This window comes from Aplidium turbinatum, chromosome 2, assembly GCF_918807975.1.
Source record: "Aplidium turbinatum chromosome 2, kaAplTurb1.1, whole genome shotgun sequence".
Lineage (NCBI taxonomy): Eukaryota > Metazoa > Chordata > Ascidiacea > Aplousobranchia > Polyclinidae > Aplidium > Aplidium turbinatum.
In genome coordinates, this window is record NC_137473.1 from 7832928 (window position 1) to 7851944 (window position 19017).

The 19017-nt window shown below is 39.3% G+C and overlaps 2 protein-coding genes across 2 annotated transcripts; both read right to left on the reverse strand.

Annotated features, from left to right (window-relative positions):
• Positions 1-3890: 3890 nt before the first annotated feature.
• Positions 3891-6174, reverse strand: LOC145788285 (zinc finger MYM-type protein 1-like). The gene is made up of 3 exons (XM_082600066.1): positions 5952-6174; positions 4768-5493; positions 3891-4063 (listed from the first exon to the last, which is right to left on the reverse strand). Exons 1-3 carry the CDS (start codon positions 6172-6174, stop codon positions 3891-3893), a joined length of 1122 nt encoding a protein of 373 aa, XP_082456192.1.
• Positions 6175-8389: 2215 nt separating this feature from the next.
• LOC145785936 (uncharacterized) lies at positions 8390-11573 on the reverse strand. The gene is made up of 3 exons (XM_082597633.1): positions 11240-11573; positions 10786-10973; positions 8390-8985 (listed from the first exon to the last, which is right to left on the reverse strand). Exons 1-3 carry the CDS (start codon positions 11356-11358, stop codon positions 8804-8806), a joined length of 489 nt encoding a protein of 162 aa, XP_082453759.1. The 5' UTR covers positions 11359-11573; the 3' UTR covers positions 8390-8803.
• Positions 11574-19017: the final 7444 nt, after the last annotated feature.

Below are 19017 nucleotides of genomic sequence, written 5' to 3' on the forward strand. Positions count from 1 at the left end.
GTATTACGTTTTGAGACTGTATTGAAATTGGCTGCTTAGCCTATTAGTTAACTTATTACCTTGTAGAAACGCAAGGATTTCAAAATGTTTGTCCGACAATCTTCTGCGTTTGGGACGTATAATGTCCTTTCGAAGTCAGGGGCGGCGCCAGCCAAAAATAAGTGGGGTGGAAAAAATATTTCGAGGTAATACTAGTACCGTAAAGTATGGTCACTAATATTACTGATTACGATGTGATTCATTGCAGCTCGGTTGTGAAATTTATTGAAAAATGAACAAAAGAAATGGCAAGGGGGCGAAAGCTCGTTTTCCATTGAAAGCACTCTGAATTATGAACAATGGAATAGATAAAACGGAAATGATCAGTTTTATAAAGTACGAAGGTATCAAAAATTACCAAAATCTTGGTGACATATCAAAATTCAGTTTTCGCTGGTTATAACCAGTGTTTTAAGGCGTTTTATGAGGCCAAACGCTCCCATACATTTCCTCTGCGGTCCATAGAACTGCCGACTATACGATCTTGATGTTAGCAAGCATGTCGTTATTTCATGTGATGGAGCTGCTGCAATGATAGGCGGCCTCAAAAAAAATTATTGGGTGGCCCCTTAAACAGAATTTCAAAAAGCCTCGCTATTACCCAATAATAGCCTACCTATAGCCATAGGTTAAGAATCACTTCATTAGAGTTTTATTTTGCGCTCGCAGGTCAGTTTAAAAGCTTCCACCAATTTTTGAAGATCAGTGTTATCGGCAATGTCTCGCTCACTGCTGATCTGCACCAGATGTTCAAGTCTTTGTGATGACATGGCAGCTCGCAGATAATTGTTTATTATCTTAACTTTGCTGTGGATACGTTCACAAGATGCCACAGTCACGGGCAAAGTAGCAACAATAGCAATAATTTGAAACAAATCGCTGTACAAATGATTGAGATCGTTTTGTTCAAACAATTTCAAAAGTGAAGGCAAACACAACCACGGGGTCTTGGTCGATCCATTTTGGTGCTTTTCAAATTCTAGTTTCCACTTTTGACAATTAGCTGACCTCAAAAAAAGAAGATATTGCTGCCCAACCTGATTTTCATCGAAATTATAGAATTTGGCTAAATATTCAACTTTAGGCAAATTTGATGGAGACATGTGCGTGGGATAAAATGCAGCTGCATTTGACATTAATTCACAGGCTTGATCTGAGTAACGCTTTTTAAGTTCATTTTGCATTCTGTCAAGAAAAGGATAAAAAAAATCTCTTCTTAACTTTTCTGTAATGGATTCAGATTCACTCCATGGAAGACTGTTGCAACCTGTCAATAATGTTTGACCATCTCGGAAATGGCTTGGTAGGTAGCGGCATCGCTTAGCCGGCGTGGTGGTTTCACTGGTAATTTGATTTCGATCCGCAAACAGCGATGAGTTGAAAACCAACTTGTTAAATTCTTCCTCTGAACGCAGTGAGTCAAATGCTCTTGTCAAGTCGTTGATAGCAGCGACTCCAGTGGTGAGATCCATTTCTTCACTTTGCAAATAATCTGAAGCATGTTTACTTAACGAAAAGCATTTCTGAAGAATAAGACTAGCAGTAACGAATTCAATCTGCTTAATGCGGAACAACAAACCAGTAGCTACACCATTACCTTCGTTTGACATTTGTTGAAACATTGACAGCAGTGCTGGATATACATTAATAATAACATCCAGATTATCTGAACGTGCAGACCATCTAGTATCAGATAGCGAGTGCAATGCAATTTTTCCAGACGTGATTCCTTCCTTTTTCAAATGCTCTTTAGCCTATACAAAAAATGTCTCTTGGGAGAACAGTCCATAAAGCGGTAGATGTCACCAATTGTTTCAAAAATTGTTTTGACTGTCGCCACGTTTTCAACACTGTGCTCAAGCACAAGATTTAAAGTGCAACTGCACGATCGAATTAACATAGGCTAGAATCCATTGCCAAGACATCCGGAACCTGTTGAAAAACTCACTTCCTTACAATTGAGGCCCACTGCCGAGAAACCGACCCTTTTCCCACGCTCTGTAGCGCTTCTCTCTCACGCTACCTGGAAGTAGTAAACTCGTCAACGCCACCTAGCGATATGACGTCAGTTGGAGTCGAGCTTAGTGGAAACCAAACTAGCTGAGATAGGCTTGGTTGCTAGTGAATGCGCAAATTTATAAGGCATTTATAGTGAAAGCGCATCTTTCAGCCAGCATTATACAAATTTAGTTGTTCATGCCTGCCTGCCAGGAGTGGTTTGCGAAGCCTATCTCCGAAGGCTAGTTTCGTAAATTACAACAGCCAAACTTGGTTATATCGAAAATATTTTGTATTGTACGGTATTGTAGGACATAGTACAGTCGACTATCATGCGATAATGCTTTAGCATTCATTGGGACTGTCTTCGGCGGTGTTGACATCTATGTTCTTTAAAAATAATCTAGATGAAGCTAAAAAAAACACCAGAATAAACCAAATTGAAGCAGAAATGAACTAAAAAATAAACCAACATATTGCACAATACTAATGACAAATCGCATTACAAACACATGAAGCTAAACAAAAAAGACCAGAATAAACCAAATTGAAGCAGAAATAAACTAAAAGAATAAACCAACATACAATACTGATGACAAATCGCATTACGACACACAAATCGAAAACAAACCAAACCAAAAAAACACCAAATCGAAAAATAAAAATAAACCAACAAACGGTTGCAAATAAACCGGATTTCGTTTTAAAAAGACTAAAATGTTAACACTGGTCTTCGGAAACCAGCATAGTCTCCATCGTCGCTGGGATACTTTCTGCGGATAAAAGAGACAATGCACGATGGCAGCACGACTCTGTTGGACTTGCCCAGAACTTCTCCATCCAACAGCCACTCCAGCACGTGCCTATAGGCGACCAGCCTGAATTGCCTGGGAGAGGTAACAGCAAGTCGTTTAATAATGAATGGAACAATTACGCAACCAGTTGAAACGCTGTTGAACAGTAAAGAAGTTCAAGTAAACTCACTCATTTGACAACTTTCCATCGCGTCCTCTGGGCTTGCCATCTTTTTCCCAATTCTTCCTGTCAACCCTGAAGAAGGTTTGTAGGACTGCTGGATTCACCATTGCGTGGAAGTCGTCCAACACAGTGATGCAAGAGGTGCTCTCCGCCATGCATCCTCCGTTAAGCATCCTTACACACTGCTCGATTTCGTGGCAGCAAACACATTCCTCCGCACCTAACACAACACAACGGGTACAACGACACCACTCCATCGTTAGGCGGTTTTCCGTAGAGTCTCGTCTTCCAGCATCAACCTGAACAATGTATAAAAAAACATCAATAGGGCCTACTGGTATTTCAAAAATTGGTTAATCTTGCTTGTATACGATGCACTGTATGTTGACATTATTATAGCTTCTTTAATGAGGCTGCTGACTTGATGACCCAGGTCACTTCTTGGGACGCGTGTAGTTCATATACGATATTAATTATATATAGCTCATTGGCATGCACGAGCATTATCGAGTTCACGGTAGCCTACCAGTAAATAATCATTTTCTTACCGCCAATTGTGTTCTTTCAAGTTCTTTTCGTTGTGCAAGCTCACTGTCGGAGTACTCCGGCTCAAAAAGATACGGAGCAGTTTCGCCATCGAAACATTCATCAAAATCCAGAAAGCCATCACTGTCCATTTTAATCACTAAACTATGTACTTAAAACTTAATCCTAACCTGCAGAATAATTAAGAGAGTCTAGCGAAATGGCCGAATAAAAGTGGTGGCAAATTTAATATTCTGCAGTTTGCAGCCACATCCATGCGGTAATCTTTCTCCGGTAACATTCCTAAAACCGGTGCAGCTTGCAGGAACTCTATCACAACATGTGAAAATTCACACATTGAAGCGACGATTAGAGGCACTGCGCTGAATTGAACTCCTTTCAGGTTGGTGAAAATCCGATGTTATGTCAGGGGGGGTGTTAATAGTCCGGAAAGCAGTGCGAAAAACTTCCATTTCCTCATCAGTTGTCAACAACAGTTTGTGTAGGATTTTTTTAACGCATCCTAAATAAACAAGAAATCATGTAACTTTAATGGCACCATTTTAAATGTTTGACTCAGAACTACAATAATCTAAGAAACGAAGTTGCAAGAGAAATGTTTTGTTTTAAAAGTTTTATATATTTGAAAGAAAGACTTGAAGCTTACAAGAATGTCACATAAGATTGGTTAAGATGTACCGTACCTCGCATGGCCTATGACAGCTTTGGTCTGTCCCTTAATCAACAATTTCAATGGATAAGTCAACAGACCTGGCTTATTTTTTTCAAACTCGAGATTGCAAACAGCCTATACTACCTGCCTTGACATAAAAAGCACGTGTAACAAGATCGAAGCAGCGAAAAAACCCTCTTTCCTCTAAGTCAAACACAACTAAAAGACTTGCAAAACCAATTGTCGCTTCGATCTGACTGACTCCAACTGACGTCATAATCCGCGTGTTGCGCAATGCAATCCGCCATTGCAGGAGCGTGGTCAAAAATACAAGCGCGTGGAAAACCATACTTTTGATAATTTTTATTGAGATAAATATAGCCTTAAAAAGTAAGGGCGAGGTTGGTATTTATAGATTGAAACATGCTCTTTCAGATAAAGTGCGGTCAATGTCATCGTGCAGTTGCACTTTAATCGGTGTGCAAAGCAATGAAAATATACCGATAGTTTGGCACCCGCTGCAACTAGGTGTTGCTGTACACCTTCATCCTTGCCTGACATGTTGGCGGCCCCATCAAAACCTTTGCCTATTAGGTCTTTTAAAGGAAGTTTAACATCACTCAAAACTTTTACAATGACATCCGCTAAAGATTTTCCAGTCAAACTGGATATCTGTACAAGCTTCAAACATCGTTCTTGTATTTGAAAATCTGCCACATAACGTATTATAATAGACATGTAGGCATTTTTATGTGATGTCACCTCATCGCATTCAATTGAAAAGTACTTGGCAGCACGCACTTGATTGCAGATAACATCAGTTACAATATTGCTACAAATACTGAGCATTTCATTTTGGCTGACATGAGAAAAGTATGACACATTTTGAGGGTGCTTTTCTATCCATTCTTTTAGAGGCATGTGGTATTTCGACAGAAACTGAAGTTCTTCAAGAAAGTTTCCCTTGTTTTTAGATGAGTTTGATTCGTCATGTCCACGAAAGGCGACATTCTGCTTCGCTAGATGGCGTATAACGTCGAATATTATCTCCACGATATGACGATTTTCGTACCTTTCTCGTTCTTGTCTCCCCCTCAATTCGCGAGCTGCTTCATTTAACTGGATATCAACAGGCGTCACTGACTTAAAGTTTTGCATTCGTTCCAAAGATAGCAAATGCATTCGTGATTTTGCATGTTTTGCAAATTTTCCAGTTCCACCGGAGGCATTTTTCCAGTTTTTGAAACCCGTCTTTGTAAATGTGTCTTCTGAACAGCCAACTGCCAATACAAGAGTGTTAGTTTTGCTTAACTGATGGCAATCCAGGATCTTATGCTTAACTAATGGCAAATTGTTTTTAACTTCTATTTTTTTTTACTTGGGAATTCGCACTTAGGTCTACTACTACTTTATATGTGAATAATAACAGCAACATTAAACCATATTAGGCTAACATGTACAAGGTTTAAATTTTTTCGACGATTAAAATAAAACTTTTCAGCTTCGCTTTCATGACTTTTAAAATGCTAAATGCATTTATACGCTATTCCGATATTATAATGCTTTACAGTTTCCTATCATTAGTTTATTCTATTAAATGTCAGGTAGGAAGGTTGGCCTAGCGATAAATTGAAACTCAAGCAAAAGAATGCTGCTACATAAACTGTAACATTACTGTAAGTGTAGCCTATAACTGTGATAACTCAATGGCATATCGATCAGAAAGCGATAAACTTACCAAGCGTGCCAAAGCATCGGCAAATAAAACAAAATGCAGCATCTTTCGAAGTCGAGTACTCCACCCACCCAAACTCTGAATACCATTTCTTTTGAAATCGGTAATTCTTTTTGCACTGCTCCGACTGCGGAAAAACTATCAGGGGCTGAATCGGGCCAGATTTAACAACAAATTCGCGATTATCGCTGTGTATCACTTCAGACGCCGGATCCCTTTCAGACATTTCGATAAATAACAAGACAGCAATATTCCAAATACCTCTTCGAGCGAAATAAAATTGACCTTCACTTAAACTTCACTCATGAATGATTACTGATTTAAGATTTTGGCTTCTGAGGGTGGTCATCGACTCTTTCCATTAATTCTATATTTTGATTGTTACGTCACAATTACGGAACAAACAAAAAAACGTGGTAAACTAGCAAACACCACAAAAGCTTGTGTCTCAGCTGTGACGTGACAAAAGCCATCACTTCAAAATGGTAAAATTAAACTACAGTCATCAATCAATACAACAGAGCGATAACAATGAAGATTCTTCATTTTTTCGTATAAGTCAATGCTGCAAAGCTAATAGTAATTCATACGTAAGAAGTTGAATTTAATTTATGACGCTGTCACTATAGGCTCCCCTAACCCCCGCATACACCCCCCCAAGTTTTCTCATCGGATCTCGATGAATTACAAAATCGACTCTAAATAGGAGTGGGGTGGACATGTCCACCCCAGTCCACCCCGTGGCGCCGCTACTGTTCGAAGTGAAAACATGCGTTCCACAGCAGCGCTGGATGGTATTGGTGTGTTGTATTTCAAAAACAAGCAATGAAAACGTTTACTCGGAAAGGTATCACTGTTCCAAGCGTGCTGTGATGGTTTAGCATATATAAATCTTTTAACAAGGTCCACTGAACCAACATCGCTCTTTTCAGGGGCGTAGAGCTCTTGAAATAAAGTATCTTCAACCTCCGACATTCATTGATTTTTCGCTTTCTCTCTCTGATCCTTCGTTCTTGATACTGCTCACAATATGAGTGATCACCATTTGGCGAACTTCTTCCGCTTGTATTCCAGGTAGCCATTCCAACCAATGCGAAAGCGGGTAATTCGGATGAGTCTCATACATTTTGAAACTCTCATTGTGAAACGAGATTTTCCATAAAAACAAAAAATGACGCATAGCGCGTGACGCTCAAAATCGGCAAAATAGTTGACGGCGCTATCACTTCCGTCAACTAAAAAATAAATTGACGGCGCTAGCCTCAGCGTCAACAAAAAGTTGACGCCGTCATTTGACTGCGTCAACGTAGGCTACAACACTGCCTACGTTAGACCTATAGTCTACCACCCAGCTAACACAAGTATGCAGGCCCTGTACAGGTAGAGTGTGGGCTGCATTGCAGGCCCTTTGCGGGCGGCCCTTATAGTACCCGTACGGTTTTGGCCGCCGGGGAAACAGTGGTCCCGAGCGGGCTAAACGCAGTTTGAACGCGAGAAAACTGCGGTTTGTGCACGGGCTGAGCGAGGGGGAAGCAGTGGTCTCGAGCGGGCTAAACGCAGTTTGAACGCGAGATACCTGCGGTTAGTGCACGGGCTGAGCGAGGGGGAAGCAGTGGTCCCGAGCGGGCTAAACGCAGTTTGAACGCGAGAAAACTGCGGTTTGTGCACGGGCTGAGCGAGGGGGAAGCAGTGGTCTCGAGCGGGCTAAACGCAGGCTAGATGCAATATGTGTGCAGGCTAAATGCGGTTTATGAAATGCTAACCACTGCGGGTTGGACGTGGTTACGAAAGGGCATGCCACTGTTGACTATAGTATCTGAAGTACAAACTGCTGATTAACTGTACACTGCAACAGCACACAAAGTCAACAAAAATTAGTGAATTTTTTTTTAATTTTACAAATACAATTTAGTGTAACGAGTATCTAAAAGACCAAAAAACAGAACACACACACGGTGATCAGTATTTATCGTTACAACTTTGAAAGGTTATAGTAAGGAAATGAAGCAAATTTTTTGAGTGAAAAAAGTGTAATATTAAAGGAAAAAACATTAAAAAACTAATGTCAAAATTATCATTCAATATGTCCGCCCTTGGCGTCGATCACCAACTGAAAACGTTTAGAAAACGCCTTATACACGAGTCACGAATTACGCTCTCCGGAATTTTGGTCCATTCCTTTCGAAGCTTCATCTTCAGAGCCTTCAAACTTCGGTGACATGACGACGAGACCTTGCTCTCAAGGTAAGACCAGATCACGAAGTGAAGAGGATTCAGATCGGGGGGGGGGGGCACTCCTCCTTGGAAATGAAGTGTGGCACATTGGCTGAAAGCCACTCCTGCGTATCTTTAGCTCCATGAGACGGAGCTGAGTCCTGCTGTAAAGACTAAGCACGCTTCTTGAAATGCTTTTTAGCCCAGGGCAACAATAAACCATCGAGAATATCCTTGCAGTAGTTTTCCTGGTTCAGTTTCACTCCCTGACCCACGTAAAACAAACTACCCGAGTCCGTCACGGCAGGACTTTGCGTCCGAGACGCGACACGAGGTGTTTCGTCCCCCTGACGTGACCAAACACGATCGTTTTGAGGGTTAAAATGATGTTAAACATCGAATTTATTTTCGTCGCTGGAAGCGATATTCGGTAACGTGCCTCCTTGGATGCGAGATTGAATAATTCGAGCTCTCGGAGAGCTCGAATTGATCGATGCCAAGGGCGGACATATTGAATAATATTGACATTAGTTTTTTAATGTTTTTCCTTTAATATTACACGTTTTTTACTCAAAAATTTTGCTTCATTTCCTTACTATAACCTTTCAAAGTTGTAACGATAAATGTTGATGACCCTGAAATCAACAATAATCCACAGGCCCCGAGAGCAACGGATAAGGATCACATATAGATAGAGCAAGAGCTTTTGATCGTTTGGCTCTTCTTCCCCCACGATCCCTGGTTCCTCGCAGCCATTTACTGACACTTCTCTCTGCATCACTTCTTGATGCATGACTTGTTGAAGTGTTTCTTTTGAGTGCTCCTACAAAATAAAAATGATGTAAACTGATTGTCTTTTACTTACCAACTACGTACTGTTGATTACCTGAACAAACATAGCCTAATATTAACATATAGGAATGAAAGAATGGTATTAGTATCATTTTATAGGCTCCTATCAATCCCCTGGCACACATTTTTTACCGAATTTTCTTCATTGCTTGAAATTATTTCAACAAGATGTGATTTGACATTGATTGGTGGTGATGTGAATATTCATTTGGATGCTGTTGATATTAACAAAGTAACTTTCAATGCTCTGCTGGAGTCATGCTCTGCTTGACCCAAATTATCTCTGAACCCACTCATAAATTGGGTCACTTCCTGGATGTTTTACTTAATAATGAACCACAGAAAATATCAGAAATATGTGTGAAAAATGTCTCGCTAAGCGATCATTTTTGATGATGATGGCTTTGACAGCAGAGCACTCCGAGCCATTGCGGGTATCAAATGGCAACAGCATGTCACCAACACTGAGCTTCGCAGGCAAACCCAGCAGCTTCCAGCCTCATGCCTTGCTGCCCGCCACCGCTGGCTCGGACATATGCTTCGTCTCCCTGCCGATCACCCAACACTCGCCTTACTTCATTTTGATCCGAAGGAGGCTGGATGGAAACGCCCACGGTGTCCAGGGACCTCACAGAGATAAACCTGTCATTGGAAGAGGCCTCACTTTTTGCAGAATACCCCAGTAAATGGAGGACCATAACCCACTTGATTGGTTCTACGCATGATGTCAACCCGGACATCGAGCAAGAGGACTGATTGATTGACTTGAACCAGTATGGATATAAAAAAGGTCACAGTAGTGAAACTCTTTTATTAACAATCGTAAATGACATACTTCTGGCATGTGATGAAAAATCTGCGAGTGTACTGTTCTTTTTTAGCTTGTTTTATTTTGCTGTAAATTTTCACTCGCAGGTGGACAGTTGTTGCTAAATCAGCGATTTTGCAAGCCACATGACAACCTCATAAAATTGATCCAGGTTTTCCAGGGTGCCGCAAGGTCAAAAACGTTGCGAATCACTGCCTTAATGGCTTAACCCATTGATTGCACACAACACATGCCAAACATCAACTGAAGTAGGCTACAGTGTTTTGTTTAGTACGCAGTCAAATACTTGGTTTTCATAAAGTTTGAAAACTACAGCGAAATATGTTTTAAATTGTTCTGATTTTTTCTTACAGCAATGTATTAAAACGGTATCTGAAAACAAAGATCGCACCAAATCTCAAGTTAAATAACTAGTGCTCTGTATAAATGCTACATGTACTTACAACGCCATTCATAAAAGTTTCTTTTTTTAGTTTCTCTTCCATCGCCTCCAATTTGTTGCGAGATTTAATGGGAAACGAAGCTCCGTCTGGCAAAATATCTGGTGAAATATTTTTCATCCCTGTCTTCCTCAAAATTGATGACAAGATGCCAGCATGCACCTTTTAGGCTTTAGCGTGTCTTTTATCACTTCTTGGTTTCTTAGAACTTGTATCAACAAATTTTTGTCCGACTCATCAATACTGCGTCTAAATACAAAGTTTTTATAAGCCTCACTATAATGTAACATTGCATACACTTTTCACTTACTTTGAACCCAATATTAGTTTGTAACAACACTTTTTCTGACATGTATGCATTTCAACATGTTTAAGGATTAATTCCGCTCAAAAGCAAAAACGCTCACTACAGGTAACTCTCAAGTAATCAGCTTTGCAAACGAAAAGGATGACTGCTATTTTAAGCAGAGAGTGATAAGGCATTTTCATTGCATTAACGCACCATTCCTGTTTGTGTTGCTGCTCGTTTCTGGATCAATTGGCACTTCATGCTGAGGTTCAGCAACATGCAACCTCTCATCATCACGGGATGACATGAGGCTTGGCGGTACACGCGGCATAACACTTTCGCTTTCGTCATTTGAAGAACTGTCATACCTTTTGAAGTGCTCTTCATACTTTTCAATTTTCCTGAATCATCATGAAATGGTTAAGCTACATGACGTTAAATTTCTCTCAAAACTGAGTTGCTGACAAGTGGAATGGAATATTGTAATCTTGAATTATTATATCAGTACATATTGCACTACTAGCTTCTTAGCTAGGCACCAAACGAAAACAACATAACATGTAAACATTTCTTCCCTTGGTGCTATGCATGACAATCTGAACATATATGCCAGAAGCAATTGTGAAAAACTCCAGCAGTTAATTCCTCTAGTCAACTATAAGCATACCTTCTTTTCCTTCTAGGGAGGGATGCCACTACTCCATTATCAGTGGCAAGATCAGATGTATCCAGTGACAACTGTTGTTTCCTCAACGCTTTTTCATATGTCCCTGAAAGAAATTGCATTTACGTACGGTAGTTAAATATATTAAGCATAAGTTAACGTCATCCAATCATCATAAAAATTAGAGTTTGGAAGAAAAACTACTCCAAGAACATCAAACTGCTTCGAAAACTGAATCAGTACTTTTCCTATCAGTTCCTATTATTTGAACATTAATGCTGCTGCATTGACAGACATCAAAGCAGTTATTCAACTGGGAAAATTAACTTATTTCTGCTATTACATTCAGCACTTGACTAAAAGAAAAGTGAGAGCATGTTAGCAGATACTGTAGTACAAAATACATGCAATCTGCATTATACTGAGTATAATATAATAAATAATGCATAGTTATGGAAGTACAATAATTAGAATATTTGTGTTATTTATTGACAGTTTTTATAAACACCAAGCAATTCTATACTTAAGAGAAAGATAACTCAATAGTTCAGCATTTTAAACAACTTTTGTTTAAGTGCTTCAAACGTTTAGTATTTTCACACCTGCTTTTCCGAGAACATGGATATCATAAACAAACCAGGATGCGCAATAGTCACACTTGTCAATAACAGACTTTTCTCGTTTGGAAGCACTCCATGATCCTGGGGGCCAGTAACATGCAGCTTCTTCATCTCCATGAAACCATCGTAGATGGTATAATTGCTACAGTTGTGGACAAAACAAATTCAACTATTGCATATTGAGCCATTACAGTTTTAGGGTAAATATTAATATACCTACACTGAAAAGACAGGTTTAAGATTAATACACACTGAAAAGTATATTAACGGATATATTTATGAACATGTTTGCCAACAAAGTTGGTAATTAAGCATTGAGGTTACATACACATAGAGGCACATACAGAACATACATAATCTAAAAAATTCATATTATGCATAGTTACATACACATATCACAATGCATTATAGTGTAAATACTGAACACTTACTTGACTATAAAAACTTTCCATGATCATTATGCACAAACGGAATTGCTACAAAATCATCATTAAATGGTAATAAGACAATTTTTTTGGTTAATGCACTTATTGGTACAACCAAAAGATCACAGGCAAGTCTTGATACAACGTATATTCCAAGACTTTTAGAGTTCAATGGGGTGTCAAAAAAACATTGCAAGGTTAAGAAGTGTTGAATTACAACATTAACTTCTCCATTAGGTGCAACAAGTATATTTTTCACCAAAACTATCTGGTTATTAACTTCAAAGCAATTATTACGTTGCGACGTAGATACTAAAAAATCTCCAATGTACTTCTTGTACTGACTACAGTGTCTGTGAGAAAGTGGTATTGGTCCAGCTAAGTGTTGTTGCTTATAACACTTGGTTGTGTCATCTTTAGGGGGCAACAACTTGAGCAACAGGATTCTGAGGCCTACGCACCATAGCTTTTAGCTGTCCTAAAAAGCTTTCAAATGGAAAACAGGAAATATTATTCAAACTTCCATACTTCTTGGCACCTTGTGCTAGATGTATTAAACTATGCATATTATAGTCTAAAGCAGGGGTGGGGAACTTTTTTAGTATTGCGGGCCACATAAAATGAGAAATAACACACGCGGGCCACTAAAAACTTCGAAATTTTGTCCGATCTTTCTGGAACATTCTGCCTTCATCACCAATCTTTCTTTTCTTTCCAGAAGTCATTATACAACGTAAAATTTTGCGAATTTGAGAAAAAGGCTACTCTGCAAAACACTTTTCACGAATGGCATAACTGACCGATTAACAATAACTGGTCACATTGTGACATACACATTGTTGTTACAAATGGCCTTCTATGATGGATTAACTAGTCATAGAAGGCCATTAGCAATATACCGAGAATGCAGACTGCCGAGCCTACTCTTTTTTGAGGTTGAGTTGTTGTTTCAATATATTTTGGGTAAAGAAATTTTGACGCGGGCCACATGGAACAGTCACGCGGGCCGCATTCGGCCCGCGGGCCGCAGGTTCCCCACCCCTGGACTAAAGCTTGGCGACCATATTGCTCAGGAACTTTCTTAAATAGTTTTAACAATTTGCATGCATGCAAATTGTGACTAAGGGGCGAAAGGGGTTATGGCCCCCCCAAATTTTCAAAGTTGGATTCCGAAGTTGAGCCCTTTGTTGAAAATGTAATAAAATTTATAGAAATTTATAATGTTTTCCAAGACATCTGGCTATTAACACCTCCCAGGACTTGTTTTAGACACACAGAAAGACACCAATAAATTTTGCAAATTGTAAAACGCGCAAAGTTTACGAGATTTACGTTTCTTTGAACTAATTTGTAGAAGCAATTTCAGAATGGCTTACTCATCATCATAATCCATTGTCGGTTTGTTCCCCACTAGTGGGGGTGGCAGATTGTTTCCTCTCAGCAATTGTTTTAATTCCTTTTCTCCATTCTCCTCTGTCCCTTATTGTGTTGGATTTTTGTGTACAGTAGTTATTGAGTTTATGTGTAGCTGAGTGACTTGTAGAAAAAAAAAGCAGATACAATATAATTGAGCGCAATAATGTATAAGGTGATTAGTGAAGATTAGCTTATCTGTAATTGATGTAGGCCTACTTTTCATTCAGACAAACTTTAATCATATAATTTCAGTTTAAAACAGTGGTATTAAAACAAGTGAATTAGGTTAAAATGCTACGCAATTAAACATATGCAGCTTTGAAAATAAAAAGTGGTCTGTTGCAGTTAATGGATCAAGTAGCCTAATTAAGACATCAATTACTGTAACATGGGGAAACAAAAATAGAAACAACAACAAAAAAACAAGAGAAGGAACAGCTCGAAAGGTCAAATTTTCAAAAATATTATTGTTGCGTCATAAAATATGAAAATTAGGCAAAAATTATAAAATCAGTCAGACTGAGTTGATTACATTTACATTTTTATAAATTCAAAATTGTGCAGAACTACAAACTATTGGCCAACAAAAAAAAATTAAACAAAAACGGAGTTGTAACATACAGTACCGTACAATCAACAGTCCAGATTCAATTCTTTACAAATTTGATTGGGTAATCATAAACAACATTCTTTAGAGTCGATGATTACAGCACCAAGCCTGGGTAGTGTTTGAACTTGGTTGACTACGGTTAGGTGGAATATAAAAAAGGCCAAAACCATTTCTTGTGACTTCTCTTTACTTTGTCTTCAAAATTCAATAATAAAAGTGGCTATCTACGAGCGACCCAACTCAGAAAATGCAAATAACAAAATGGCTGCCGAATTCACTGGACTGGTAGGCCTAGCTAGTCTGGCTAGGCTAAATCAAGGTTTCTTTGAATTGTCCCTTCTCTGCGAGTTCTTCATCGATTTTGAAAATTTTGCAACTAAAATGACCACAATTACATTCCTTTCTCAATTGGTCTAAATCTAGCTATTCTCCAGGCCTAAATTTTTCTTGATTCCAATTGATATATTTAGACCTGGAGAGCAAAAACTTTGCTGTTCACTTTAAAAAAGCGCGGGAAAACTGATGTAGCTTCAGTGCTTCACACAAGTAAAACAATTCTTTTTGTTTTCGTGGCTACAGCTTACAAACACGCGGGAATTGTTTATTTGGCTATACATAATAATTATAAAGTCAGTTGAGAAGACTTAATACTTGAAAATGACAGAATGAGCAAAATTAATTACAGCTTTACGTTGTAAACCGCGCTGTTCCCTCAAAGTACCGGCATTGGCATCGAAACCTAACAAGCCCGCATAGTAGGCTATAATTCATTCTTATTTATATATCAAGGCAGTTGCTAAAACCAACTCAAAACTGCCAATTTTTAAACATTTATTATGTAAACCAAAAATGAACGAATTTTAATGGCAGCTAAACTCACAGCGACCTGCCTGCACAGTTACTGTACCGCTCCACAACAGTTTATAAAGAGTATTGGAGTTTTCTGCTGAAACTACGCTGACAAGATTATTCGACAGTTAGATAAATTTTAAGGCTACCTAAAGATTTTAATAGTCTCTCAAAATCATTTCCGACAGTTTAAAAAGAAGTTAACGATGTTACACCGCATATAGTTCCTGCAACGGTCCACTACAGTTTATAGCATCATAAAAGTAAAATGATAATTTTTGTTTTCGTGGCTACAAACACGCTGGGATTGCTTATTACATAACACAATAATCATAAAGTCAGTTCTGGAGAATTACAATGCTTTAAAAAAGCAATCAGAGAAAATTTAAATATGTCTACGTCAGCGAAACTGCATGGTGACCGTGCAGTACCCGCACTGGCATCGCAGCCCGCACGGGCCTGCAGAGCCCCTCCCTAAACTCGCACGGGACCTGCATGGCTGTGTTAGCTGGGAAAAAATAAATTGACGGCGCTAGCCTCAGCGTCAACAAAAAGTTGACGCCGTCATTTGACTGCGTCAACGTAGGCTACAACACTGCCTACGTTAGACCTATAGTCTACCAGCAGTCCCAAAAGCTTCGATTTTGTAAATACTGGCTAATAAGCAAGCTATTGGTTAGCGATAGCTAGCTCAATTGGTTAGCGGGTCACTTCTGGAACGAAGAAGCTTCAAGATCAAGCGGCGCTGGTTCGACTCTCGGGTTGTGCGCTTGAGCAACGCACGTTGGACTGCTCTCCATTCAGCGGCATCTAATGGATGGAATAGTTCCCAGGCAACAAGACTTCAACAATCGGAAACTTCAATCTCGGTGACCGGGCCTGCGTCATTGATTCAAAGCCTCTACAAGTATGCGAAACTGCCAGGATTAAGCTCTGCAAGAAGCTTTCCCAGTCCGAGGATAAAGATTCAATCAATCAATCTGATATTGGCAGATACTCTCTGTCAACCAATAAAGCATCAACTAAAAACGATTCCTGTTTTATTTGTTATTGTCGAGCTTCAAGCAAACAGCCTACAGTAGGCTACTAGCCTACATGAAGAAAACACCTGCTGGCTGCTGCTATGTTTGTTATCTCAGCGGGATTTTAAGGTTTGATGGTACAAGAACACCTAATGATGCAGCCACAAGTGGATTGGATACATATTTACTGTAAATATCATTAACACAAAAATCGACTAACACGAACAATTGCCAAGAAATTGTAATGAGAAATGATGATTTTGAATAGTTGGCGCATTACCGGTACAAAAAATAATAATTAAATTAGTTTGTCTGCGTGATAAACTGGTATGATACACAATTAGTTACGAACATAGCCTACGTCCTGAAGCACAGCCTAACAGGCCTAGCTTATGAGCAAGCCAGCCTATAGGGCCTGTGCGTGTTTTGTAAAAACAAATGTTATGCATTTCAGAAAATTTGATTTGTCAAATTTAGGATTGGGTTAGCCTAAATGATTTTGAATACAAAAATATTCAATAGCCTGCGTTACTTTAGACAAGCTTACTGAAATTTTTATCGAATTGAAAACGTATATAAAAATAAAAAAAAACATTATCCAAATAACCAGTAGCCTAAGTCATATTGTCTAAGATTAGCCTAGTCCAGTGGCGTAGCAACGCAATATGCCGACCTTGGATTTTTGCACGAAACGCCGCCCCTACCCCCTCTTGACACCGTCGTTGACACCGTCGACAAAGCTGTTTAAAACTCCACACAACAGAAGAATTAAAGCAATTTTGTTTAATTTTATTGAAAGTTCAAAGTAAACCGCCTCTTGCTCAGACAGCTGAAGGATTCTTTGTCTCCTTTAATTACTCTAATCGCTGGCTTGAATGGCCCTTCCTTACTCTGAAATTTTTCGGGCCCTAGTTTGATCATCTCAACTCTCATGTTATGAGTTAATGTTTCTGGCCAAGCAGCCACATCGTTATGAGAATACTAGATAGCATCTGTTTATTTTTATTTGACAGTGTTTCATTCACAGGCTGACTTCTTTCAATGATCACTTTGTTATTGTTTTACTCGAGGTAGCCTATAGCCTACTTCTTCTTCCATCTCAACGAGGTAGAGATTTACTGTAGCCTACTAATCTCTTCTGGTTTTTTAGCAGAGGTAATTTTTACGAACTTCAAATTGACTCCTTCATTCTTTTTAGTTCCTCTTCTCTAGCTTTTTTTTTTCTTTCTAAAAAAATGTTCATTTCTTTTACTCTCGTTTAGGCAAAAATTAACTTTAAAAAATTGCAGCTTAAATCTTGTTCTGGAATCTGCAGCACATTAGTTAAAAACAATAACCATAATTGCAAATTTGCTGAGTTAAGCTTAATGATCTATTTGAGACCTGAAAATTTAAACCTTTCAGTAACCTAACCCATCTTCAGGGGCGCCGGAAGCGGGGGGGCAGGGGAGGCGGATGCCCCCTGCCCTCAATTTTTTTGCAGATTGAGGGGTAGGGGGGGCAATGGTGCCCTTTTAAAGTCATGTAAGTTACTGCACATTTTGCAATATATAACAATTTCTGCTATTCGCTTTTAGCCTAATTATAATCTTTCATTTTTGCCTCAAAATAATATTTACGGCACAAAATTTTGCAACAAAGGTAACAGGCCTTCAAACTCGTTTTTTTTGGCAGCCATCGTGGCCTACCGGGAGCTCCTTCTTGGCGGCCAAATCTGCGTGCTTGGAGGCCAAAATACAAAATAACGATAGCACAAGTAAATAGAATTAAACTTGCAACAATGCTAAAATGATCACTTAGCGTTGTTGAAGTCTGGGCCTGGGCGACGTCCTACAATAGAATCGTTGCACCACGCAATAGGCCTAACTGCTTTATCGGGGGATTGTAATCCAGTACTCGGGACCATCTAACGACACTCGCACAAGTGTCTCCAATGTGGCTGATTTTAAAGAAGTTCACCACTCCCCTAGAATTCTGTTTAGCAACGAAAAACAACGTTCGACATGTGTTGACGATGACGGCAAGGTAATAAAATAAGTATTTCAATGATGTGAAGGACGTTACCGGTACTAAAAGAAGCATAATTTTTGCAAAATATGATCAAAAAATGTTTTTCCCTCGGATGTCAACTAACCTAGTTCTCCTTTTTAACAACGATTCAATGTCCGACAACATCGAATCGACATAAAAACGACAATATTGCCAGCCGATGTAAATTAGCACTTCGGATTAAGACTTTGTTAAAATAAACGTCGGGAATTACAAACAAGACTTACAGCGCTGGTGACCGCAGATGGATATATTCCATCAATAACAAATATTCCCGCACAATGTAACTGTGGCGATTATGACACGCTGACCTAATTTTGCGTCACTCTTTGATACTACATATTTTCGACAGTTAATCCACGATCGTTCTACTGCGAAATTAAATAATTGGCTAGTAGAAGAGACCGGCGGCCAAACTTGGCCGATTGAGGAGGTAACACCGGCGGTCATTCAAGCACTACTTAGCGACCATGGCCGCCGGCTGCTTTAATGCTTGGCAGTAGGTTACATCATTATAACATGGCATGATGCCCTTCTTTGTATACCGGACACTTGTAGGCTATCATTACTCAATACATAGTGAGCTGATAGATTAGCATTATCGCTATATCTTATAACTTGAAAAAAAAATTGGCCTTTTAGTAAACAAAAGTGCCCTTTTTTCGTAACCTTGACCCCCCAGTCAAAAATCGTTCCAGCGCCCCTGCCCATCTTCACTCATGATGATGGAGGAATCCCGTTTATCTACCACAGACAGATGGTAACGGTGACAGCTTGACTCGATGACCTC

Excerpts from the sequence above, each read along its gene's own strand:
- LOC145788285 (XM_082600066.1), bottom strand. The coding sequence starts at position 6,174 with ATGTCTGAAAGGGATCCGGCGTCTGAAGTGATACACAGCGATAATCGC. Across the intron at positions 5,494-5,951 it reads CCGATGCTTTGGCACGCTTG|TTGGCTGTTCAGAAGACACA; the intron begins GTAAGTTTATCG and ends TTGTATTGGCAG. Across the intron at positions 4,064-4,767 it reads TGGGGCCGCCAACATGTCAG|GATGCGTTAAAAAAATCCTA; the intron begins GCAAGGATGAAG and ends TTGTTTATTTAG.
- LOC145785936 (XM_082597633.1), bottom strand. The coding sequence starts at position 11,358 with ATGCAATTTCTTTCAGGGACATATGAAAAAGCGTTGAGGAAACAACAG. Across the intron at positions 10,974-11,239 it reads CTCCCTAGAAGGAAAAGAAG|GAAAATTGAAAAGTATGAAG; the intron begins GTATGCTTATAG and ends ATGATGATTCAG. Across the intron at positions 8,986-10,785 it reads CAGCAACACAAACAGGAATG|GAGCACTCAAAAGAAACACT; the intron begins GTGCGTTAATGC and ends TTTATTTTGTAG.